Source organism: Podarcis liolepis, assembly GCF_965112155.1.
Source record: "Podarcis liolepis genome assembly, chromosome: 2".
NCBI classification, from domain to species: Eukaryota; Metazoa; Chordata; class Lepidosauria; order Squamata; family Lacertidae; genus Podarcis; species Podarcis liolepis.
The window spans coordinates 71,348,304-71,375,760 of NC_139555.1; the positions used below are offsets into that span (position 1 = coordinate 71,348,304).

A 27,457-nucleotide genomic window follows, 5' to 3' on the forward strand; every position below is an offset into this window, starting at 1 on the left:
GCACAGATGAGGACAAGTTAAACAATCTCTGCCCTGAGCCCAGCTTCGGCTGGGGAGGGCGGGATATAAATAATAATAATAATTATTATTATTATTATTATTATTATTATTATTATTATTATTATTATCCCCAGTAATATAGACATTAATTTTTCAGTGTTTAAAAATTTCAGCATCCTGCTTCTCAGATTATATAGATGCCCAGATTGGCTGGAGCAACCCAGTTAGATGGGTGGGGTACAAAGAATAAAACTGTTGTTGTTGGACACCGCCCCCCCCCACTTCAATCTCACCCACTTCAATCTCATGGCACATAGAAGTGATGGGGCAGAGAAGGAATGGGTGAAATTCAGCTAAATTGTGGCATGAATGGAACAAGGTGTGCTTATGCAACAGGAGTTTCCTGTGCTCCATAAATCTGCTCTGGAGGACCAAGGGAACCCCCAGAACAAGATTAGGGCATACACAGAGAGTGGGGTGGGGAGAGATGGGAAGTCCCATTCCATGAGCAGACCCTTGTTCTCCCCACTTAGCGCTACACTGAATTGCACCCATTCCCTGAAAAGAGTGATAGAGAAGAAAATGATGCCAATGTCAATATATATAGCCCCAAAGCCAGCATTTCCTCATCTGAAGCAACAACCTTTTTTATTCAAATTCTGAAAGAGGCAGGAGGCATTGTCACTTCAGTTATTGTGATCTCTTTGTAGTATTTTGGGGTGGGGTTAGTTTATTGTACTATAATACTTTTTTTTAGGTAACCTGCCCTGGGATTTTACAGAGAAGGGCAGGTAACAGCAGCAAGAGCAGCAGCAGCAACAACAGCAACAGCAACAGCAACAGCAACAGCAACAACAACAGCACTAATTGTAATAATAGATTGGGCTCATGCCTGACAATTTCCCTCTCTGTTGAAGTAGCTCTTCTTGATGAAAATCTGCAGTGATGCCTGTGGTTGGCTGTGTATTTTTGCCCTCTCAAGGTTTCCAAGTTCATAGTCTGAATCACAGCCACACTGAATAGCTGTCTGTTTTATTTTGGTTAGCTGCGTGTTTTTCTCTCTGCCCACTGTACTTTCTGCATATATATCCATCATGGTTTCAGTCTACAGTCTCTCTCTCTATATATATATATCTCCAAGGTTAGAGAGGCTCCTGGGTGCAAAAATATTGCTAGGTGGTGTTATCCCATAGCAGTAGCTTCTTAAGAGTCCTATATCTTTGATTCTTTCCTTCCTCACCTTAAGCATTAATGGTTCGATATGCTTTAAGAACGTTAGGCTCCCAGGTCTTCCATAATGCTACTTGCACTTGCTGCCCGTGTAAGTTTGTGAACCTGCAACCTTGGCATTATCAGCACCACATTCTAACCAACCGAGCTATCCAGGTTGACTTAACATGGGTCCCAGCTTCCATTTCTTGGCTATGCTGGGCTTTCCGGGCAGTGCCCCTCCCAGTTCTCTGGCAGGGCAGGTGTTCACACTGGAACACCAGCGTGACCAAAATGGAGAAGCAATGCATCGTGTCCCTAGAGATAACTTTTCCCCACCTAAAGCAGAATCAAAGAAAATAATTTCATTTCAAATCCTGCCTTGCTGCCCGAAAGCTGGCTAACGAATAAAGTGAGACAGTACAAACTGCAACAAATGGAATAAAACCCGGGAATAGGCCACAGCCCAGCAAAACCAGTCCATAGCATTCTTATAAACAGAACTAAGCAGCAAGAACTAAGCAGTTTATAAAACTGGGTCCTAACCAGCTTCCAAAAACTCAGTAGTGACAACACTTTGGCACTTCCTCAGCAAGTGAATTCTACAATAAAACACCAAGAAGACGCTTTGTCTTGAAGCCACCTCTCTCACCTGAGAAAGTGAGAATAGGACTCTCTAAGCTTAAGGGCTTAAGAGCACAGGGAGTGGGTGGGTAGTAGATCTACTGTGGGATCTACTGTGGTTCAAGGTTCTGTGGTAGATGCACAAGCATCTCCACATCTACAAAGAACAAAAAACTAGAAAGCACCAAAGACTGGCTCCACAAACTCTCCTTCCATTTGTACAGGAGCAGTGCAATGTGGGTTAGACTGCGTTCCTTTTTAGTTATATATGAATCTTGAGAGTCATGGGATTCTGCATCTGCTGCTCCATTCATCACCAGACCACTGGATTTTGCACTGTGCTGATCTTCCATTCCACCCTCTACTAGGTTTTCTTTTAAGCTCCTCAGTCTGATTTGTGTATTCACAAGGGCAGGACCGAATTGTGCTTGGTGTGATTTAGAGGGAGTACTTTCGCTGAAGTGATCGGCCTTGTGCTTCAGAAGCTGCCTAGGGCTGGCAAACTGAGCTCCCTATCCTGTATGAGCTGTTTGGCCGTAAGGGCAAAGCCTGGGCTTGCGCAGCCTTCCCAAGGCCTGGGGAGCTCAGCTACCCTGTGGAGAGTTTCTGTTTCGTTGCCTGACTACGTACGGCAGGGTTCAGCCAGGGACAGTGCTGAGGCATCCAGTCTGCCTCTCCTCAGCCTGTCAAGCCACAGTTTCTTTAGCCAGGGCACAGGATGTCTCCTTCCAAACAAAAATGAAGATGGCACTGTTTCTGAGGCCTCCTGTGGATAATAGCCACATTCATATTCTCTCTACCTGAGGCATTGTTCTTAATATTGGTATATTGGTTCCTTAAACTTGCTGGAAAGCCCTTATTTCAGCACATTCCTTGAAGTAATCTACCTAGAAACAGACTGATGGTTTAGATTGGAACGTGGGGTGGGGTGGGGAGGGAGGCTGTGACCAAAATGTGGATGCATATACTGACACGGCTGGGAATTAACATGAACAAGACCTTTCCTGTAGCCACCAAGCAGGGACGCAGGTTCATTATGGTAAATGGAGCACCAACCTTATTCTGCCCTCAGCCAGCCACCACCCTGCCTCCTTATACTTAGAACAAGGGGTGGTCCTGGCTCTCTGCTTCCTCCTCCTTAGTCTCAGTGCTGCCTTTATAGAATTCAGCAGGGAGGATGGGGACAACACCAGAATTACTTGGCTCCCCCTGCTGTTGGCCTCCCTGCCTTCCAGTTCCAATGGGCACCAGCCAACACTGCCATTAAATGAAACTGGCGGACATTAGAAGGTCTTTGCAATGACAGGGAAAACATGTTCACAAGGTCACTGCCTTTACATAATGTTAAGATCAGAAGGGCATGTAGGGAGACATTTTTTTTCTGTGAATGTTCCACCGTTGTGGAACTCTTCTCTCCTGGAGAGTCACCAAGTCTCATTCCAAGTCTGAGCATCTTTTGTGAGAGTTTTATAGCCTTCCTGCTTGACCTGGCTGCTTGAGGTTAAGCAACTTTGTTTTCTTTTTAAGGGGGGGGGGGGAAGATTTTTTGTTTGTTTGTTTTAAATAGAAACCAAATATTACAATGTGGGCTAAAATGTATATACTAAAGGGGAAATTATTCGGGGTAGGAGGATGGAGACATGGGAAGGAAATGAAGTTGTGAAGCAAAAATTAAAATTAAAAAATGATGCGTTGGGCAGAATAGTGGTAACTGGGTTAGCTAAGGACATAAATAAGAGCCCTTCTGAATCAGAGGAAGGGTTCATCCCATTTAGCTCCCTGTTTCTAAGATTAACCAGCCAGATGTCTGTGGAAGCAGGGCATGAAAGCAGAAGCCTTTCCTTGTTTATTGTCCCCAGCACCTGGCAATCAGATGTATACTTCCACTGAACATGGGGGTTCATATAGCCAGGAAGCTACATGGCTAAGAGCTGTCGATAGAATGTATCCCCCACAAGTTTCTCTAATTCTTTTTAAATACATCTTTAAAGATATGCAAGTTAGTGGCCATCACCAAACCTTGGAGCACTGATATATAAAACTGCACTGTGTGGAGATGTAATGTTTGCAGCATTATTACGAGGCTTTCTGAACCTGGAAGAGCATCATGCTGAGTAAACCTGGCTGTAGCTTTTGAGGGGAGGGTTTTGAGTTGTGATACTATGTTTGGAGCTCAGACTTCACTTTTGCTTTGTGGTCTTGGGCACTTCAACTGTCTCCATATTGCCCACCATGCAAATGCCTCTGGGAATCTGAGAAGAAGGGATCAAGCCATGTTGCTTGTTCCCAGCAGCTGTTACTCAGAAGTATACTTTTTCTAGACAGGGAAGCTCCATTAGATATCATGTTTGACAGGGTGGGTGGGTGTCCATGGGCAGTGCAGGTAAAACACATTCTGGGTGGGCAGAGGTGCGGAAAGGTGTGGCAAGACTAAACTTGGGCATAGTACCACCACCACAATTTGGGCATAGCAGTACCACCACGGTTGCTATTACCTGGCAGCACAGGAAAGAATCAAACTGAAACAATCTGTGTTATTAATTAGTTGCCACTGTGCAGAGTCTGGCCATCTGGGCCTCACCCATCCCAAGGGTGTGTTTCTGGACAGGGAGAGATAAAGCTAGGCACACCGCAGGCAGCGACAAGGAAAGATATTGGCAGCAGCAACAGAGGTGGGTTATCAAGGAAAGAAAAGTAGAGTGAGCTTCAGACATCTCACTCCTTGCCCTTTATAGCTGAGGCAGCTCTCTAAGACCCTTCAACTTTTGGCACTAATTGGCAGGCAATTTGGTACACAGGACAGGGCTGATGAGCTGCTGCTGCTGCTGAGAAGGCCGGCATGCTGCTGTCAGTGGACTGCTCAGGGATGGGCTGACACGGGGGGGGGGGGGGCAGTCACATCAATGATATGACACAAGGGAATTACTCTTTGATGTCTCTCCTTCTGAGGTGCCATGAGGGGACAAAGGACTCTGTGGCAGAAGGACTCTGAGTGAGAGGCAGGGAAATGTAGATCTTCCAGGGTAGGAGAATGGGAAAGAAAACCTCCTAGGTGAGAGCTAGGAGGATGTGCATTTCCTGTAGAGTGGAAATTAAGAGCTAGTTGTGTACAGACAAAATTACTGTATAGAACTAATGTTTTTTGCTTTAAAAAACTAGGCAAAAATTGGGGGTCATCATATACACGGATAGTGAATGCAGAGGGGGTCGGGTGGGTGAACAATTGTGGCAGCAACCTTCTCCCAAAAAGCTAAACAACTCAAGAAATATTGATTTATTAATCTCAGGTTTAAAAAAATAGGGGTTGTCTTATACATGGGGGCATCTTGTACACGGAAAAATATGGTATATGCATTTGTACAGTTACCCCACTTTCAATATCTTGCTGATGATTTACCTTTCCCTTATTTTTCAGGAGGCTATCGTTAGATAACAGACTGCATTTTACAGGAGTTGTGGAATTTATTGCTGAGATGTTATTGTGTATAATTTGGCATTCCTGCTTAGTATGCATTCATGATTTACAATTGTGTATTATTTGTTACTGTGTATTACTTATGATTAACTGTTTTAATTTTTTGTATTGAATGCACATTATGTATTAATATATGTATATTGTTTATTATATTCTATGTTGTAAACTGCACTGTGGTCTATTGTCAAAGGGCTGCATATAAACTTTTAAAAGGGATGAATGAATGAATGAATGAATGAATGAATGAATGAATAAATAAATAAATAAATAAATACTGTGAGAAAATCACCTCAGTTTCCTTGGATTCCAGGATTCTATTATAGAGTGCCAGGGCCAAAGATATGACTCGCTTGTGCTTGCTGACTGCCAAGGGTGGTGATGCCCGGATAATTGGCATATTGAGATTGATCACTCTCTAGTCCTACTGACTATGAATGGTTCCTCCTCCTCACCCTGCCCCAGATATAGCTTAAGGCCTATAAACCAAACTGACAGTGAGTTTCCTCTCAGCCCCTGCTGAAGGCAGCTTCCTCTGCCTGCTGCTTTGTTTGCATAGTTGTGAGTGGTGGTCATATCCCAGAAAGGGGGAGACAGAGAAAGGGACAAAGGGAAATTGGTAACAAATGAGAGGAAAGTCAACACCTGCAGTGCCCTCAAATGTTTAGTTGACCTAGCAAGAGGCCCCATGGGTGGTCAGGAGTTGGAACATTATATTTTCAAGCTCAAGATAGCAACACTGCGTGTACCAACTTCAAGTGAGCACCAGAGGAAAAGTGCTCAGCTAGGCTGTGCTGTCATGTGCTGCCTTCTGGCAGGAGAAGGGCCTTCCCTTTTCTCTAGGGACCCTGAAAAGAAGGGCTGCCCAGTGCCACAGAGGGCTGAGGGAGCCACCTAAAAGGGCCTTTTATGTATTTCTGCCTGCTGTTCCTTCCACTTCATAGGCACTTCCTTTCTCCCGCTGGAGGGCATGTTAATGTGCCTAAAATGACTGCGGCCAACAAAATCTTTGTTTCACACCAACAGCTTTCTAGCTAATGTGCAAAAGAGAAAAGCCCACTGTTCCCACTACCAGTGGAGTATCACTTTGCTTATATTCCTTCCTCCTGCCCTGACAGGACTGCTTCGCTTGGCTCTCCATTCCGAAGAGGTGCATTCTGGGTAGTTTTCCAGGCCTTAGCCCCTCCTGGTTCTAAAAGCCAGAGGTAGGAGGAAGGAAGGGGCATGGGAACCATTTCAGTAGCCCACGTTGTGGAACTCAACTGCCTCAGCACTTCTCAAATCATCAATAGGCTATAGTCATGTTTGCTCCTAGGCTGGAGGCCCCAACCTGCCCCAACCCACCTGCCACTACCCACATAGTATAAGCCTAACAAGCCTCCTTTGTCTCTTCCGTCCCAAAGCCCAGCTGTTTTCTGATTCAGGAACCACTCTTGCCAATGACCTTAGCTCCAAACAGAGGAGGAACACTCAACTTTTCTATTCAGAGGATGTAAGTCCAGACTGTCCCCGCACCACCTCAATGAGGGGAAACATCCAATTGCACCCCAGTCCTCAGCACAGCAGTTTCTAATATGCTGGGAAGCATGCTACCTCATGCTACCGCATCTCCAGGAAAATGTAAATTAATGTTCTCCAGTTTAACTATAGCAAAGCCATTAAGCTGCACTAGAAACACTGGGCTTTTCTTCTTTTCTTTTTTGCAGTTCCCAAAATATCAAGATTTTCACACTTTTGTAGTATGCAAATCCCTGAAACATCAATTTAGAAAGAAAGTTATGTGATATATCTTTTTTTAAAAAAGTCATGTTTATGTGATAGAATTTTAGTCTCAAAAATGGAGCAGAAAGGGAGAAGCAGAGTGTTAATGAGTCATATGTGAGTGCTGCTTGAAGCAATCCATATGTAGTGCTTCTCACTACATTTATTTTATTACATTTGTATCTTGCCTTTTCTTCCATTATGGATCTCAAAGTGGCGTACACAGGTTTCCCTGGAAGTCTCTCATCCAGGCACTGACCAGACTCAAAACTGCTTAGCTTCAGAAAGGTGGTGGCCTCATGTGCCTTTGGACCATCCCCTGAGACATGGTGGGTAAAGCATACAAAGCCATGGCAAGGAAAGACTCCCTGCTGCTACCACACTCTGCAGAGTCAGCTCAAGCAGAAGAATGGGGAAGAGGAGGCAAAACGACAGGAAAGGGATGGCTGGCAAAATCTTTATCTAAAGGAGGCCTTCCTAGCACTGAAGGGACATCACAGCAGTAAAACTAGTATCAGTTTGATGAAGCAATTTAAATGCTAAATTCAAAATGATCCAAAAGGACAGCATTTAGAGCAGGATAAGAGCAGACTGCCCAAGCTACTAGTGAGATATAAGGGGATGGTATGCATATATTTGTAGCTCTTCTGGAAATGGCACTTACAGAAATAGGAGGATACCAGTGTTGGCCATGGCATATGCCAGACCGAGGATCCCGCTGCCCATGATGGCATTGCTGAGGTTGAAGACGGACATCCCGAAAGAGGTCTTTCCTTCAAACTGTAGGGAAAGTAAAAGAGGCAGAGAGAAAGTCAGAAAGAGTTTGCTGGGAAGGAGTTGGGGATGCTGTCTTATCGCCTCTTCCCCAGCCCTCTTTGGCCTATTCCTCCCCATATGTTCCTTACATTAAGTTTGGGAGGGGAATTGTTGAGAAGGGTGCTCTGGAATCCTGCTCCCCCTAGAATGATGTCTTAGTGCAGTTCCCAGAATTCAGGTCTGCAACAAGTTTTCCTCTCCATCTTTCCTGCAGGCAAGTTCTCTTGCCTTCCATTCTAACCCCCCCCCCCACAAAATGATGAAGACTATGGAGCCATATGGCTTTCCGAGGAGGTTGGATTTAGCCCAAAGGCTGGTGATCCCTATACTGGTAGGTAGCAATTGATGGTGGATGGCTTTCTGGAATGGATTTGCATGGCTGCTATCTAACCCATTTGCAGAATATATACCGGTCTCACATGCCCCACTGCTTTGACACCTTAGCTCCCAACCAAATGAATTTAAGAGACCTGAGCCACTGTACTGTACTTACATCTGTGAAATGAGTCTGTTTCTTTTCAGCACCGTGTGGAAGGAACTCCTCCATCTCTGGCTGGTTGTCATCAAATCTGGATGGTGGGAAAGGACAATGCTTGTTAAAGTGATTACCCTCCTCTTGAAAATTTCCCTACTAAGAGCTTGGGCACATGAGATGGGGACTCATGATTGTGTTGGTCTGCAGAGTGTCCTCTTATATGCCCGTTGTCTGCTTGCTTAGCCAAACTGGGCAGATATTAGAATCTTCAAGAGTCTTCCCTTGCAGTTGGACAATGTATAGCCTCTGCTAATTCATATGTTACAAAGAAAAAGAGCTTGGCATCACTAGCATACTGATCACACTGTGCCCCAAATCTTCTTATACATGCAGGTCCTGCTTACCCAACACAATGTGTTCCCAGGAAATAATTCGTTAGGTGAGCCTTCACATAACGAGCTGATGATTTCAATTACTTCCTCTAGGAACATTTCTAATTCGTGATTTGTCCCATGTCTCTCCCCTTCCCTCTATGGTTTCTTCCTAAAATGACTGCAGCCTACCAAGTAAGGAAATAGGAAAACTCTGGTTGTTCATATATCTGAATCCACAGTGTGTACTAAAGGTTTGGGTACTAATTCCTTGTGTTTGGATAAGTGATTTTTCACCTAGTGAGCGTTTGGAAAGCAGGGCCAACGTGTATGTTGAATAACACCGGAGATAAAGCAGCAGAATCCTACATTCCAACCACCAGGGTGGCAAGACACAATTACTCAACGCTACTCCTTGATACCAACTCTATGAGAAGGTGTGGATCTGTTGTAAAACAGTACCCTCAGCTCACAGAGGTGACACAGAAGCCACCAAGAGAGCAAGCAGGAGCGACAGGGTCCTAAGCCCCCTTGTCCCTCTCCAATTGACTGTACTGCAATATCCCATCTACACTGCGAAAACAGCTGCAAATGTGATTGGATAAATAAAACTCTAGTGAAGAATTATGTGCTGCAAAGTTTCTCTTCCCTACCCTACCCTACCCTACCCCTACTTTTAAAAATTTGTTTAGATCTGGACTGCTAACAGTTCAGCAGAAACTCTTAACAAATAACTGGAGCTTTCTTGACAATTTCACATCCAGTTGTAGCCTTGAAGGAAGATATTCAGTCGGCACAGAACAATGTAAGAAAACGCAATGAAAAAGTATGCATTTATAAACTGATCTGTGGGAAGGCCCAAAGCCTCAGCTGTACTAGGGTCCAAAATCACTGTCTGTCCTTCATGCAACACTTGCAACACTATCATCACCTGCACTCCAGATTATCGTCTAGACCAGGGGTCAGCAAACTTTTTCAGCAGGGCGGCGGTCCACTGTCCCTCAGACCTTGTGGGGGACTGGACTATATGGGGCGGGGGGGGGTGTGAACGAATTCCTATGCCCCACAAATAACCCAGAGACGCATTTTAAATAAAAGAATACATTCTACTCATATAAAAAAACGCTGATTCCCGGACCATCCACGGGCCGGATTTAGAAGGCAATTAGGCTGAATCTGGCCCCCAGGCCTTAGTTTGCCTACCCATGGTCCAGACACTGATTACTGAATGGTGGCCAGGAGTCATTGGCAGTGCTTTGTACTCACTGAAAGAGCTCTAATTTCACGGGAAGGAGAGGGGACTTGTATTGAGGAAGATTGCATTATCTTCAGCCCAGCAATCTCACTCTCAAGTCTAATAGACCAAGGTTGCTATGGCTCACCTGTCATTCCCTACGGAGGGGATGGAGGAGGCATTTAAAGACGAGTGTTTCCCATTCGGCACCAGCTCTACCATCTCCGTCTGGATGGGGATAGCCATGGAGTTCATCTTCGCCTTCTGAAGTGAGCCCCTTCTCTTCTTCCCTGGCAGTGAGCTTTCAGACAAGTAGCGGGTTATACAGCGTGGAGATGGAATCTGCACAGGGCGGTGGTCTCCTTAGCAGTGCTGTGTCTGCAAAGAAACACCCACCAAATCAGATATTTGACCAGATGAAAAAATGCTGTCAAAGATTTGGCAAAGAGGAATTGAACATGTCCAGCACAGGAGAGAAAATTAGGCATTGCTGTATACATTGAAGGATGGCAGGCAGATTGCACAAGTTTCAGTCACAAGATTATTAATAAGAATTACTCCCTAAAAACCAGCCATTGTCCAAATGTTGTCCACTTGGGATCACTCCAGAACGATCCTGCTAGAAATGGCTGACAACCACTTAAATTTCTTTTCTAACCAGCGAATGAATGCATTCCCTACTGTTGATGCTGGTTTGGGTATAGCAAGCGGTTGGTGAGAGAGATAACATGTGAGTGGGGAAATCTTCCTTTATGCTTCCATAGGCCACCTTGTAGGATAGCCCAGCTTTGGAGCATCAGAGCCCTGGCTAGTTTCTCACTCTTCCACTTGCTGGTGTATCTCAGTGAGATCCCACTACTCCTATCTTTGCACACAGTGTACCAACAAATTCAAGATACACCCGAGAATAATCTTCAGCTTTGGGAGATGCTAATCGCAACCATGACATCATTCATTTGGGCTCTTCGCACCAATCACAGAGCTAAGAGAAAGGCTTCAAAAACCTGAGCACCAAACAGCCCAAGAATGTGTGTGACGTTGCTCTCACAATTCTTCACTGCAATACAATCTGCACTGCATGTACCCTGACACTGTAAGAGTGTCAGGACATCCTTCCCACAAGAAACGCCATTCCTTCCCTGGGGCTGCCTTTCACTGCATTTTCCTTGTAGGCCATCTGCTTTCCTGGGCCCAAACACCCTTGTTCAGGGTAGGCGTCAGAGGTTGGCATGATAAGGCACTTGCCAAGGCCCATATTCCACCAGGGGGCCTGCTGCTGATCTCCAGAGATCCCTGGTCCTGTTCCTTGTTCTTGTTCTTCCAAGCGAGTGAAGGCTGTGACTAAAGCAAGGAGAAGCAGCACCACTCTCCATCTGCCTGATGAGGCTCAGGCCGGAGGGAGAGAGCAAGCAGGCGGGTAGTAGAAAGACGGGGGTCCCAGTGATGCCATATTGCCGAAGGACCCCATGGAGCTTGTAGTGTGTACTGCCCTTGTTTGTCTTACTTCCATCCCCTCCCTTTAGGCATTGCTCCCACCCACTCCCAATAACATCCTCTTCCTACTTGCACACTCCTAGCTGCAAGCATCTGCAGTGATAATAAATAATAATATTGGTTTGCTTTTATTTTTGTTTTATTACATACTCTGTATTCTCATTTTGTATTTTTCTGTAGTGAACCACTCTGGGATCTTCGGATGAAGGGCGGCATACAAATTTTAATAAATAATAATAATGGTGGTGATGTCTGCAGTCCTTGCAACCTTTCCAGAGCTTGGTTTGTTCCCAGCCTTACTCTCCCTTGCCGCTTTGACTCCTGCTCCTCCCCTCACTGTGCTTGTCCTCACATGAGACTTACCACCGCCTGTCTAAATGGCCCCTTCGAAAGTTTCCCATTGAGTTAAATGTAGCTCTAAATGTCACGCTTAGAAAATCTCCTGGCAACTTCATTTCCGATCGCAGCCATACATCTGACCGAGCTCAGGAGCAGAAAAGATACTTGGCTCACTCCCCTTAGTGTTTAATTTTTAAAACCAGTGTTGCAAAAGTCATGCTTCCTGACCTGGCCAGCCCACTGAAGCCCCACATACTTGAGGACTGTGTAGTTAAACCAGTGATCAAGGAAAAGCAGACTGTACACGCCTGCAACGTTCTCTTAAGATTGATCAAAGGCCTAGTCCTTGGTGATTCTTCATTGAAAATTAATTGCTAGTCTCTTTCTGCAGCACCCCAGGGTCTTCCATTTTTCTTCCCTCTGTTGCCATATGATTCCTGTGAAATGCTAGCCTAATTCTTTGCTTTTCAAGACATTGTAAGAGTCGGACACGACTAAACGACTAAACAACAGCAATGTGTTGTGTTTTGCATTCATTTTCCACTCTTATTCCAAGGACCTCAGGTTCTTTCTCACCTCTGTCCTTTTGTCACAACAACCCTTTGGGGTACATTTAGGATGAGAAACAGTGAATGGGTCAAAGTCACTCAGTGAGCTTCATGGCTAGCAGGGATTTGAACCCAGCTCTTCTTATGCTTATCTGACATAGTTACTTGCAAAGGTTTTTGAAAGAATTGTGCAAACAAAGCTTTTTTTGTTGTTGGGCAAAACTTATTTCTGCTTTATTGGGCATTTAAGAGTGCAGAGAAACCAGTGGCTTGACTCTGGGAATCTTTGTCTGTTCTCCTGGTGACAAAGATAAAATTTTAAAAATCAGTACCATTTGAGAAAACTTTGCAAGAGGCACAGTAAGAGCTCTGCAAAAAAGAAAAAGAAAGAAAGAAAGCAAAACAAAATAAACAACTCTCTCAAGCTGTTAAATAGTTCTATTTCTTGCTCCACAGTCTCTCTCTGTCTTATACACATACTCGTTTAAGGGTGTCAGTACCAGAAAAAAGCAGAAACAAAGCATGAATGGGCAAGGGAGATAAGTGCTCTTGGATCACCTTCTGATGATCAAAAACATCCCAAACCCTGGTCTTGTTTGCCAATGGAACAGAAAGCAAAATAAATAATTAAATCTGAGCTTATTTTGTTATTCAACACCGCCGGTTACTCATTTCAGATGTCCTAATTGCAACCTCCTTGTAACATATCAAATAGATGCTAACAATAGTTTAAGCAGCAAAACACCAACCCCATCCTTTCCAACAAACCAAGTTTGTGATTCAATCCATTGTACTTAAGAATCCAGTAGGGTGACAAGCTTGAGTTCCCACGCACATCCCTTCCTTTGACTTTTTCCAGGGCACAAAATCAACTGATAGAGAGATGAGAGAACCAGTGGTTGAAAGTGAAAGAGAGCAAATGCAGCAAAACATGACGGAACACCAGAATAGAGTATCAGTATAATGTTCAGGGGATTCCTGCCAAAGATCTAGCCTGCAATCCGAAACACACACTTACCCGGGAGCAAGTCCCACTGAACTCAGCAGGGCTTAATTCTGAGTAGACGTGTCTAGGATTGCACTGCTAATCTACTTTCGTCACTGTAGAGATCAGACTTGGGAAATGTTTGGCTGCCCACAGGTAACAAATAAGCCAACCTCAACTGTGATTGTTTGTGACTGACATAGACTCCTAAAATGTCAACATACCCACCCCAACGAGGCAAACGAAAACAACTTTTGTGCTTTTTGTTCCCCCTAGTTTTAGCAGAAGGGAGAACTGAAATAAGCCCTTTCACATTGCTTTTCAAGAAACAGCCCTTCATTCTCTGTAGGGCACCCCATTTTCTGCTCCCAGTTCCTATGCAACAATACTGCCAGGGTTAGAAAAACCCCAAGGCACACCTGCAGTCCCTTTTTACACGACCCCATTACTCAAAGCATTGAGAGTGAGGGTCAGGTGAGGAAGGGGGGGATTCACACGTCTTTGTGCTGCGGTGTGAGAAGGACAGGAAGCTTCTGCCATGCTCGATCTTGTTGCAACAGTGGTGTCGCATCACCACAAACATATATACATCATACACTCCATAGACTGATAGGTGGTTTTTGCGGGCACTGGTTTCAACAACCCTTAGGTATGCCTCTGCTGGCTGGATATACCGACAGACTTTCCTTTTCCAGGTAGTTGGACAAACTCCTAACTCCCAGCTCCGACATGGGTGACAGTGGATTTTGAGCGCAGGTAGGTCTCATGACCCCCACAAAGGACCCCAGCAGACCTTTCATTCCTCACACATCCCTATTTACACATCAACTCTGTGAGGCATTTTCAGGAACTCACACGTTTTCTAGGCTTCTTTCAGCTGCCGCACACTTTCCAAGCAATCATTCTGATACAGATATGAACCTCAGGCATTTGGTGTGCCTTTGGTGAGTTTGAGTGACAGGAAATTGGGACCGGAATTGCCGGGAGGGGTGGGTTGAAAGAACATGACACTACAGTCACAGAAGCTGTCAGATGTTGTGATCGTGCAGCTGCATCTAGGGAGGAGCATAGTAGGATTGCTTAACCTCACTGCATGCCTGGTACAGACAATAAGCCTAGGCGGATCCTGTGTCCAATGGGCATTCAACAGAAACTTGATGCCATCCTCTTGCAATCTGTGTCAATGCTTAATTCACACTCACTGCTAAGAGTTGTGCGCCTCATGAGGGGCCTGTGCAGATTTCATGTTTGGTGCTGCTATTGTAGTTTCCCCATCAATGCCCATTAGCGCTTTCTCCTTCTTCACCATAACCAAGTTACCTCTTAACCTTCCTTTTAGATGCTAAACAGACTTGAGCTCCTGAAATCCCTCCTTGTGAGGAGAGCAAGCCTCAGCTCTTGGGAGTTCACAGTCACAACTGAACCAAAACTGACAAAAGCACTTGGCCTGATGCCCTGGCAGCATCTCCAACTCCTGTGCCTGAAGCACAAAGGAAGGAGAGAGGGATTCAACATCTAGGAAAGGTGATGGCGGAGGAGACAGGAGGACAAGAAATGTGTTGGCAGAAGCCTGTGGGCTCAACTTATTGCAAAAGGATGCAGAATACTGGCAGCAGCAATTGAAGAAGGAAATGGCAGTGATTAGGAAGGAAATCCTATCTCTACAGGCAATCCAAACACAGGGCACACACACACTTGCCCCAATAATTAGAGGCCCTCCTTAATGATGGAGAAATGGCACGATTAGCTTCTTCATACAAAATTTGAGAAAACCGTAACAGAGGGTCCAATGCATTCTCATGAAGTTTTTTCCCTAGTACTGCAGGTTCAAACAAGGTGCTGCATTTAGTTTTGCCTTCCTGGAATAACCCAGTACTCATATAAAGGATGCCAGTCCCTAACCCTATCCTTTAAAAGCTGAATGAGAAGTTCACCCAGCGTGAGTTCTCCCTCAGCATGAAGACACAGTTGCTGGTTCAGTTGCTCTGAGATTATTTAGCCTGGCTTAGGAAGACAATAATAATAATAATAATAATAATAATAATAATAATAATAATAATAATAATAATTTATTATTTATACCCCGCCCATCTGGCTGGGCTTCCCCAGCCACTCTGGGCGGCTTCCAAAAAAATATTAAAATACTGTGATACATCAAACATTAAAAGCTTCCCTAAACAGGGCTGCCTTCAGATGTCTTCTAAAAGTCTGGTAGTTGTTGTTCTCTTTGACATCTGGTGGGAGGGCGTTCCACAGGGAGGGCACCACTACCGAGAAGGCCCTCTGCCTGGTTCCCTGTAACTTGGCTTCTCGCAGTGAGGGAACCGCCAGAAGGCCCTTGGTGCTGGACCTCAGTGTCCGGGTAGAACGATGGAGGTGGAGACGCTCCTTCAGGTATACTGGACCGAGGCCGTTTAGGGCTTTAAAGGTCAGCACCAAAACTTTGAATTGTGCTTGGAAACGTACTGGGAGCCAATGTAGGTCTTTCAAGACCGGTGTTATATGGTCTCGGCGGCCGTTCCCAGTCACCAGTCTGGCTGCTGCATTCTGGATTAGTTGTAGTTTCCGGGTCACCTTCAAAGGTAGCCCCACGTAGAGCGCATTGCAGTAGTCCAAGCGGGAGATAACCAGAGCATGCACCACTCTGGCGAGGCAGTCCGCGGACAGATAGGATCTCAGCCTATGTACCAGATGGAGCTGGTACACAGCTGCCCTGGACACGGATTTAACCTGTGCCTCCATGGACAGCTGTGAGTCCAAAATGACTCCCAGGCTGCGCACCTGGTCCTTCAGGGGCACGGTTACCCCATTCAGGACCAGGGAATCCTCCACACCTGCCCGCCTCCTGTCCCCCAGAAACAGTACTTCTGTCTTGTCAGGATTCAATCTCAATCTGTTTGCCACCATCCATCCTCCAACCGCCTCCAGACACTCACACAGGACCGTCACCGCCTTCACTGGTTCTGATTTGAAAGAAAGGTAGAGCTGGGTATCATCTGCATACTGATGAACACCCAGCCCAAACCCCCTGATGATCTCTCCCAGCGGCTGCATGTAGAAGAGGCTGTTTTATGCCAAGTCAGGCAAATTGGTCCCTCTAGCTCAGTATTGCCTACAATTGACTGGCAGTGGCTCTCCAGGGTTTCTCCCAGCCCTACCTAAGATGCCAGGGATTGAAACTGGGACCTTCTACAAGCAAAGCAGATGCTCTACCACTGAAGTGATGGGTCTTTGCCATAAGCGGTTACATCTCTTTTTGAGTCACATCTTATGTCTCACAGCACAGAATGCAACAAAACATAATCCACAAGCGACAAGGCAGATGTGGGTCCTACCCCCTCATGTCTTCTATACTGGTGCAAGACTTTAGGGAAGAGTCTTCTGTTTACATATATACACATCACCCTCAAGCACACAAGCAGAGAGCTCTTTGGAATTCTGAGACGCAGAGAATTACAGGACTGGAGAGAGGTCTCAAAACAAGGTCAAAAAAATCTTTTGCTATCAGAACTTAACCGCCACCCCCCAAGATTATACAGGTTATACAGCTTGTCCTTAAAACCTCTTAGTAGAATAAATTCTCCAACATTTGTAGGCCAGATGTACTTCAACTCCTCAGTCCAGTTGCAAGAGATTGGGATCCAAGTGCTTGTGTGGGAAGACAACATTTTCACACTCTTTAGGAATGGTGTATCACTGCAAATTGCTAACAAAAACAGTGACAACAATTGCATTGCCCTAAGAACAGATCCTCCAGTCCTATATGGAGCTTGATATATGGTTCTTACGACTCACAGAGGACAATTAGGCAGAGAAAAGGGAGGGAGTGAAATGAGGGTTTAAGTGGGAAAATAATGCACCCCGCTTCATCAGAAGATGCAAATATCAGCAAATACTTCCCCTGGTTGTTCTTTGGCCACACATTCCTGGGGGAACAAAAGTTCTGCCCACCTGGGCCTGGCAGCGACTGCCTTCCGTGCTAGTCAGGACACTGAAGTCTGAGGGGAGCCGAAGAGACTATAAGAGGCCTGCCAGGCTGTGAAAGCAGCGAGCGCCGGATATGTTGGCAGTCAGCACAAAGTGCCTTCTGTTTGGGCTCATAGCCCTTGCCGGTCGATAGCTGGGAAGCGGCTCCAAGAGACAGAGCATCTTTATAGGCAGTTCATGCCCAAAGTAATGAGGAGGCCTGCACCCCCCCACAGCCCCCTCCAGCCTCTTTTCCTTACCAACTCCCCCCACCCCTGACTTTTTTTCTTCCGCTCCGCCACCCACAGCTCTTGGAAGTTTGCTGTGATGCCTTAAAAACAATCTTGCTATTGGAACAACGTATGGGCCACTTCGTGTGCCAGGATGAGGATAATGACACTGAGGTGAATGTCTGGGACTGATGTGCAAAAGAACTTGGAGCTCAGCTCCCAAACTTTGCCACAGGCTCCGTGACCAGGGATAGGTTGCTTGGAGCCCTTCTGCACCGCAGGCAAGAATTCTCCCTGGCTCCCTTTCTGGGCTTTGTACAGCGTGTAGAAACTACAGCTGGCAAAAGGGGACTCAGGGACTCTAAGGCAGGGATGGAGAGTCTTTTCCACTTCCTCGTGGCCAGAGGGCTGCAAGGCCAGATGAAAGAGTGGGGGGAAACGTAAGCAAGAATGGGTGGGGCCATCACCTTTGACTCTCACCTTTGGAGAGGAGGCTATACTGCAGCCATACAAAAGCAAGAAGTTTCTATACACACACATACACCTACCCTCATATCACTCCTTCTTCTACCCAAGCAAGCAAAAGTTGCCATCACAGTTCAAGGGCATGTTCAAGACAGGCAAAAGAACTCAAAGCAGGTTGTGGAGCAGGACTGGTGAATGTCCTGGGGGCCGCACTTGACTTGTGGGTCCTCAAGTTCCCTGCTGCCACTCTATGGTCTTGCTGCCACTTGCAGTATACCTCCATGTGTTGGGGTCTAACTCTACCTCTCAGCCAAAGAAAAAACTCAGATGAGGGCAATCATCTATAGCAATTTATGAATGAGATGCAGATTAATTCTCAACACTAAATGTGCCGAATTTCATGCATATCTGGATACCTGTGTCACATTTCCTCTTCTATGAAAAAAAATTCTATTCCAATAACAAACTATAAGTACTGTTTAAACTCCTGCAGCAACTGTTTATGAGTTCTAAATGCATATACTCTACAATAAAAGGTACACACCAGCAAATAATTCTTTGTTTTCTCCCAAGGGCTCCATAACTGCTTTGTTTGTTTATGGTGGGGTTTTTTGGGGGGGGGGTGTTGTTTGTTTGTTTACCATGAAGCAGGCGTTTTCAGGTGTTTAGATGAAGAAATTGCTTTTCAGTAGCATCAAAATGTTTCAGAACAGCTTTATCTCTGGCAGGAGAGCAGAAGGCAGAGCAACAGATTTCCTGGTATCTGAAACAATAGAAGCTAGTGACTTCCAGTGGCCACCTTAGGAGCACGGAACTACAGTGAAGTATTCTAAAGCAGTATAGCAGAGCCTAATGCTACACTGAGTGATAAGCACAGGGATGTACTTGGCCATTTCCAATGCCTCCTGCAACCACTTCCAGGATATGGGCTGGCCCAAGACATTTTGCTGCCTGAAGAACAAAGTGCCACCTGCATCCTCCTCCAACGTACAACTGAATCTTACCAACGCTAATGATGGAACAGCATCCTCTGCCACACCTGAGAGTGGTAGGGCAGACGAAGAGGTGTGGTCTATGTGACACACAGAACTTTATCCTCTCAAACCTTCCTACCCCAATGTCCACTGTCTTTCTCTGCTAAATGGTAGGGCTGTGTCTGTCAAAGAAAACAATCCTAATCCAACACCAGGCACTGTGGCAAATTCTTGCCTTCATCCCAGCAAGCCACCATTAGCATTTCTTCCATTGCCAATTAAAAAAACATCCAGCAAACATACAGGAACCTATTGGCAACCTCTCACATCCTGCTACAGTCAACTTTAAAAAAACCCAGTCATTTCCAAAGTAAACATAAAGGAAGCTATTAGCAATCTCTCACATCCTATTACTATTCCCCCAGGTTTCCTGATGCACAAGATGGGCCTGGAAGCAGCATCATTCAAAGATGCGCTCTCTCTAGTCAGCCCACCTTCCATCTTCAGCTATGCAAACCTCTAAATAAAGAGAAAAGGTAATGTTGTCCTTTGAAACCTAGAAAGACAGCTAGAAGAATGTAAGTGAAATTCCAACCATTCTAATCTCAATGTTGCTTCAGTGATTTGCAAGGAACTACAAATGACTACCATGTGACTTCTGTGCTCTGTTAAACAAGTCATCTGAGTCATCTTATTTATCTAGCATTAAGCTTGCATCATATAAATTCATAATCCCAACTTCCGGGCTGCCAGCTATCTGCCATGTGACCGTTCCACTGGAATAGTTCTTCTGTGCCACCAACCTTTTCCTCCTTCAGGGATCAGGATGCCTGAACAAGCAGCTGGACCACTTGCATCAGGGACAGAGCTTTGGGGCAAGAAAGACACCCACATGGCGCTACAGTCTTGTGAAGATGTACCTATAGCTCAGGACTACACTTCATGCATCTGAGAAAGTGGACTGTAGCCACATTGTTATGGCATAATAAATTTGCTTTTAAGGTGCCTTTTGTGTTTTTAAGGTGCTAAAGTATCATCTGTAGTTTAAGCTACCCACAAACTGGAAGAAACAAGACAGTACTAGTTTGTCATTGAGGAATTTTAATGTGAGAAACAACCATTGTAATTCTTTCCTGAATTTACAGTATGCTGGATTCTTGATGGCTCAAAGGATTTTTTTTTTTGAATGACAGTGACTTGTAATTTCGAAAACTGCAAGTGATAGCAAGTCTACCACCCACAGTGATAAGAAGTTCTTGTTTGCTGTGCCGCTAGGAAATTGCATGTAATTTTGAGGTAATTGTTTTTTTCACTTATGTCATCCTATGTGGTCTTTAATTATAAAAGCCCATCTATTGTAATTTGGATTTCCATAAATGGTCAGATGTGATGATCCAGGGAAATGTCAGGAGTAAATGTCACCACAAAAGTAATTGTGCAATGATAAGGCAGGCATGAAACACATTAAAGACACCTCAGACTGGCATGGACTTGCAGAAGAGTACAGAGTCCATGTCCTTTCTTTCTATGGCACACAAATACTCTGATGAAAATTCTCAGCAGGTTGCGCTCCTGAGTTCTCATGTGGCAAGATGGAACTTCAAAACCTTGTTTTTGTTTGCTTATCTCCTCTTAAAAGAGGGGTGGGGCAGAGGTGAGAGAAAGAGAGAGAGAGATTAGATTCCTCCTGAGACACAGAACTGGATCTCACTGCAACATACATTCTGAGGCTTTACTACATAAGATCAAGAGTTCATGCCTCACCTTCTGTCCCATCAGCAGATGAATAATGAAGGGTGAACCATGAGGTTTTTGTTCCACCCTACTGGGAATTCAGTACATGATAAACCAATGGTGCCAAAAGACTTCCCATATCTGATAAGTTAAAACATAAAAAGAGTTCTGCTGAATCAAGCCCATATAGTCCAACATCCTGTTCTCACAGCGGCCAATAGGCTACCTATGGGAAGCCTGCAAGCAGAAACTGTACTCTTCCTCACTTGTTATTCAGGAACGCACTGCCTCTGATAATGGAGAAGGAACATAGCAGGTAAGTCACATTAAGGGTTACATAGAATGCTCATTAAAACCAGTGGGGAGGACGGCCGTTTCCATGGGACAGCAGTGACCACACACACACACACACACACACACACACACACACCCCTCTGTAAAAGATGGCATCATCAAGTATTATTCAAACTACATAATATGTTTCCTCCTAGAAACTGAAAATCCTTCCTCTTGGTCTGTGGCTCAGAAGTCTTACCATTGTGTGATGCGATAAGCATTTCCCCCCTTATGCAGCTCAGGTACTTGAGAAAATCTGTTTCTGAATAGCAAGTGCCATGGCTGTGACTGATTTCCATCGCTCTTTATTTAATTTAATGCACAGAAAAGGTTTCTGCCTCCATCCTGACTCTGTGTGAAATCCACAGATCGAGCAGGCCTCCGCTGACAGCTGGCAGCGTCTGACAGGAACAGCATTTTGTTCCATAGCTGGCATGCTTCCCAGAATGCAATTCAGCTGGGCACCTGATTGGCAATATTAATGTGGAAATGAGGCGGTCGCACAAGATGCTAATGATTTTTAAACACTTATTTGAAAAGTATTTTAATGAGTTGACAGCGGGAAATAGGGAGAGTTAAACAAAATCGATAGAATGGGAAGGCAGACCCTCCCTGAAACTGTTTGCTTTGCTTTGAGATAAGGTCTTGCAGAACAGCAAATAGAAGTAACCTTGTGTACAAAGGGGTATGTGTATGCCTCGTTACAGTATCTGAGAGTTTGCATGGCATGTAAGCATTTATTTTACATGGAAATGTACTGTGCATTTCTCTGCTGTGTGGCTGTACTTTGAGTCTATATTTGCTTGTAAAGGGAGACTTCTGGGGGCATCTGGGCAAGTGGATGTATTATTCTTGGGTGTACACGAGCAATAATGTGCATCGTGTCTGCTAGATAAATGCTGGCCTGAACAGACTGCATGTGCTCAGGAGCACATCACTGTGTGCTGGAGCATATCTGATTTCCAACAGCTCACTACTGGCCTGTGATGTTGGTGCTTGTGTACTGAGGGTGATGCTTGCATGCACACCATTATACATTGCCCCCTGGAAGTGGTGGGCTGCTTTCATCTGCCCAGAACTCACCGCATAATACTAACCATAGTGTTGGAAATCCTCCTGGAGATCCTCCCCAACACATTCAGGACCATGTTAAAAATGACAGACAGCAACCACACTAAACATTTACAAGAAACAGTCAAAATCATGGACTAAAACAGAGAAGAAGATTCTCACCAAACGAAAGTTATCCAGGCAGTTACATAGTTTATGGCAATTAATAAGAGCTTTGCTGAGAATAAAAGGTTTAATATTAAATAACTTTTGTGCATGCACTTACTAAAGCAGCAGGCAGTGGGCACATGGTCTGCTAAACACTGGCCACGCATACTCAGGACCCTATTTAATATTCCAAGCAAGGGAAGAACTCCTGGGGGAAATATTGCTCAATTCATAATACTGCTGATCATTACTAGCTGAACAAAGACATATGTCAAGCCAGGTAATTTTTAATTTTGGAGCCAAATTTATTATTATGGTAGAGTGCTCTATTGTTTTTGGGCTTCGGCCCAAAGACACAACAAATCAAATTCCCTTATGCTGATAGCTGTCACAAGAAGTAGCTTCAAGTGTTGCAAGTCAGGGGCAAATCAAGACATGATGGGAGCAGCCATGTTTGTTGTTCACATGCCTGGCCCCCATTTAAAATGGGGAGTGGATGGGTGTTAGGATCTACTTTTTTTGAAATGGGTGAAATGAACCCCTAGCATGTACACTTTCCATCACTGCAGGCACATTTCTCCCCAGCCACATTCTGATACAAAACTAATTCCGCATGGACAGGGCTGAATTCTTAGAATGTGGGGGAGGTAAGATGGGGAAAGGCTCAGATCGCCTCACCCACCCACATTTTTGGTTATAAAAAGCAGCCTACCTCACACCCCATTTGTAGATGTGAATGTGCCCGACAAATGAATAAACAAGCATAGCCACCCCCGTCACATTTAGTTTGGCCTAAAGGGTACACAAGAATGTTTTTTAGTCCCAGCACAACTGATTTGTTCTGGGGGTCATTTGCTCCAGCAGCACAGGATGTTCCTGGGGAGATTCTGGCCACCATCATTCTCACAGGGCCTGCTGCCACTGATGCCTGGCTTTGGTAAACATAACCCCTCCCTGTCCTCTTAATCTCCCAAGGCAAAGTAAGTTTGGATTCTTTGACTAGGGGAGGAGAGACCAAAGAGCAGGGGGCTGGTACGTTCCGGCCCTCCCGCCCTTTTTACAGAGGTAGTAGGGGATTCTGATGGGAAGTGGGTGGCGCTGTGGGTTAAACCACAGAACCTAGGACTTGCTGATCAGAAGGTCGGCAGTTCAAATCCCTGCGATGGGCTGAGCTCCCGTTGCTCAGTCCCTGCTCCTGCCAACCTAGCAGTTCGAAAGCGCGTCAAAGTGCAAGTAGATAAATAGATACTGCTCCGGCGGGAAGGTAAACGGTGTTGCCGTGCACTGCTCTGGTTCACCAGAAGCGGCTTAGTCATGCTGGCCACATGACCCGGAAGCTGTACGCCGGCTCCCTTGGCCAATAAAGTGAGTTGAGCACCGCAACCCCAGAGTCGGCCATGACTGGACCTAATGGTCAGGGGTCCCTTTACCTTTACTAGGGGATTCTGAGTTGGTGACAACAGCTGGAGTTAAATGGCGTCAGTTCTGCCGTGATTCTAATGGGATGTTAGACATAAATGAGGAAACTGCCATCAGAGACAAGTTATATTAGGATCCAAGAATTTGTTATAGTGCAACTGAAAAGTGAAACTTGGGTTTTCAAAATAAGCTTTGGTCAACTGCTATCAAAATTTTGGGAGTGGGGGCCATAGCTGTCAAGTGTCCCTTATTTGAAGGGACAGTCCCTTATTCCAGCACCATGTCCCGCTGCTGTCCCTTATTGATGGATGTCCCTTAAATTTCAAAGGAAGCTGGCCAGGGAGGAGGGAGGCTCCAACTGTGTTGCTTGGCTGTGTTGCTCACCCAATAAGAAGTCTAAGAACGACTGGGGGTGGAGCTTGCATGCCTTGTGTGTGGCTAGTTAATGCAAGCTGAGGGGTTTTTTGAATGCTGGACACCATTTTGTTGCACGTGCCGCTGCAAACCTTGCAGTGCAAAGCCAGGCCGGGGAGTCATCTTAAGTTGAGGCTGCATAGGCCTTGTGGTGCATGTGATTCAGATTCTAGTCAGTTGAACCTCTGGTTACAAAGTTGGTTGGACAGTGTTCTCGAAGCTACCAGCATGAGTTTGACCAGACTGCAGGAGGACAGGAAGACTGCAGTGCCTGGAACAGGTGAGGTTGCAGGTCCCTTATTTTTGCTGCTGGTCCCTTATTTTCAAGGCTGCTGGTCCCTTATTTTCAAGGCTGCTGGTCCCTTATTTTCAAATCTGTAAGTTGACAGCTATGGTGGGGGCACAGTGAGGGAGAGGGTGAGAAAGCCTTATTGTGCAAGCACAGGGCTTCCGCTGAGGGAATTCATTCCATGAATCCCACCCAAAATGTTTATCTCTCCTAAGGATACCTTGGCTCAGGCCTGGGTACCCTGCAATGCCTTTTAGCCTTCGAAGAGACACATTGAAGCATGAAGGGACAGGCAGGGGCTGAAATCAGGGGAACCACAGAAATAGGCTCATGCAGGCCCTTATGAACCATCCCATGGCTGTCTGGCGCTTACCTATAGTATAAATCAATGAGATGCAGATTTCATCAATGGCATTGAACTATGTAGGGATAATTTTGCAAATGAAAGTCAAGTTCATCTCTTGCCCCTCCCCCCCCCAAAAAAGTAAGGAAGACAACAACAACAACCATTTATTTCTACCCCGCCCATCTGGCTGGGTTTCCCCAGCCACTCTGGGTGGCTTCCAACAAAATATAAAAAATACAATAAACCATCAAACATTAAAACAAGTCTCCAACAAAATAGAGAGATTAGGAGCCTCCAAGAGTATGCTCCAGATAACTGGCTCTCGGACTTTGCATATGAAGGAAGAACCCCTTTACTTTTGACACTAGACAGTGCTCAGTAATTTTTTAAACTAATAATTATGAGTCAACAAGATTCTTGATGACAGATTTGTCTGTCTTGGCTGGAGGCAGTCATAATAGATGTGTTTATTGATTTTATTATAATCTTGTAATCTGTATACTGCCTTGAAATACTTTTACGAAAGTGTGAAATACATACATACATACACACACACACACACATGTCCATACATACCCCCCCTTCCTTCCATTTTCCTTTTACTACTTATATTTTAAGAAAGCTGTCTGCAGCTTGAAATGTTTGGGAATTCCTTTTGTTGTCAATAGAGTTACCTTGCTGTGAGCCACAGTTCCACTGTTAGACCACCTCCAATAACAGCAGATGCTGGGGAAAGTCTCTCTCCGCCTCTTAGAACTACAGTAGTGGTTCTCACCTGGCACTCTCAAAGCACCTTTGCAGAATTTTACTCTGCATGGCTTCTCTCTCTCTCTCTCTCTCTCTCTCTCTCTCTCTCTCTCTCTCTCCAATACAGACCCACATTATTATCCTTATTTAGAAATGGAGTATCTGAATCACTCGGATTAGGAGGCAGGTCCCAGGACACACACGGAGCTGGAGCCACAAATAGAACCCAGGCGTCCTGACTGCCTCTCACCACCACCACCCCCGCACCCCACCACCGCTGATCTGTGGAACACACAGTTTGTTGTGGTGTGTAGCAAGGAGATAATCCCCAGTAGCCTGCTGCTTAAACTCTTATTAACCCAAGTGCTTGGGTCTCTTGCTGTTTGTTCTCACTGCACTGCTGTTGCCAGAGGTCCCTTATTTTAAAGGGTCGTTTGTTATTTCCAGTGGAACATTCCTTTATTCCTGTTTTTCCAAATCCACACAACAGACCCGAGCTCCATAGTTCTTTGAGAGCATTTAATCCGGCAGCCCTAGCCAGCAGAGAGGCCTTTGCTCTGCTCCCCCTTTCACTTGTCCTGTCCTTCCTCAGGAGACGAGAGCAGATGTTGGTGGACAGAGAGAATCTGAATTAGCTATACTGCATGTTCCCAATCAGATAAATCCAACAGGATTTTAACTGTAATTGAGCTGAATGAAACCCTCGCTTTATTCTACTGGGTATGGATAGGAGCTCTCTCTTCTCTTCCTACCCCCCGCCCCCCGTTTCTGTTCCTGTAAATATTTCCATTTCCAGCAAGTTTTAAATCAGGCAGCAACCACAGAGGCAAGGAAGACTCTGGGGCTGTTGCATCTGCATGTGAAGTACAATGAGGTATAAGGGGGAGAAGGGCCACAAAACAGTGAATGTGGCATGGTGGTATGGAGCCAGCAACCCTGTAAAATAAGGCACATTTGGCACATTCAAGGGAGCTTAGGTCCCTGAACCTTCCAGGGCCCTTCAGCTTTCTTACTTTTTCTTTGTTAAATAACAAACAACCCCTGAGGTTTTTTTCCCATTTTTTTCCCTAAATGTCCAATGGTTACCAGTACATGCACAATTAGCAGCTTAAATACAATTCCAAAGAGATGGCGACACACAATTCTTGGTTTCCATTTGGGGGGTGTGTGTGTGTGTGAATTTTGTCTTAAGCATTTAACACTAGAGAAAAAGGTGGTGCTGGTAAGACCCCTTTAGAGCACATGAATGCTCCATCTCTCTCCTCAAAGGGTATGAAAAACAGGGACAGACATGATCAGTACAGATAATATGATAACAATTTTACAGTATGTGCTCAAAGCAGAGTTACGAATTCACCTGCTCAAGCAGAGATGATTTTAGCGTTATTTTCGATTCCACTCAATGGGACTTACATTTGAATAGCCATGTGTAAGACTGCACTGTTAAATCTTGTTGTTCAGGCCAAACTAGACTTTTGCCACATAGTTTGCTGATGCACAGCTTTTCTTTAACCAACAGGGGCCTGGGAGTGGGGGTGAGATGGATTGGGTCAGTTGTGTGCCAGAAGAAGGCTTAAAAACTATAAAGGTTATTATGGCAGAAGCTTTTGTGGGCTAGCATCCAAGTCTCATATGCATTAAGTGTTATCCTAAGTTGTCAACTGCACATTTATTATATATACACACAAATATACACAGGGGGGGTGTGGGTGTGGGTGCACACGTGCTTTGGGGAGGCAGGAATTGTAAGCAGTGAAGTCAGAGGGAAATGGAATGGAAAAAGTGACAATTAACAGTGACTATTTACAAAGCAGTGCTGGTGATAACAAACATCCTGTCATTGGTAAGTGATTTAACACGTTTAGTGTCATTAAAAACTTACTATCAATATTCTAGGCTAACCTCCTGATAAATTGCAATGCAGTAGTTTCCTTTGTCCGAGAAAGGCCTCTCTTAAGTTCAGTAGTGGAGCGCCTCTATCTGGAGTCATC

At 45.1% G+C, this 27,457-nt stretch overlaps 1 protein-coding gene across 2 annotated transcripts in view; it reads right to left on the bottom strand.

Annotated features, from left to right (window-relative positions):
* SLC38A3 (solute carrier family 38 member 3) overlaps positions 1-27,457 on the bottom strand; it is a 159,183-nt gene that overhangs the window by 24,577 nt on the left and 107,149 nt on the right. For both annotated transcript variants that reach the window (XM_083488727.1, XM_083488726.1), the window contains 3 exons: positions 10,111-10,340; positions 8,376-8,451; positions 7,731-7,846 (listed from right to left, as the gene is read on the bottom strand). In XM_083488727.1, coding sequence (XP_083344853.1) covers positions 7,731-7,846; positions 8,376-8,451; positions 10,111-10,217 — 299 coding nt within the window. In that variant the 5' untranslated portion in view covers positions 10,218-10,340. The remainder of the gene's footprint in view (positions 1-7,730; positions 7,847-8,375; positions 8,452-10,110; positions 10,341-27,457) is intronic.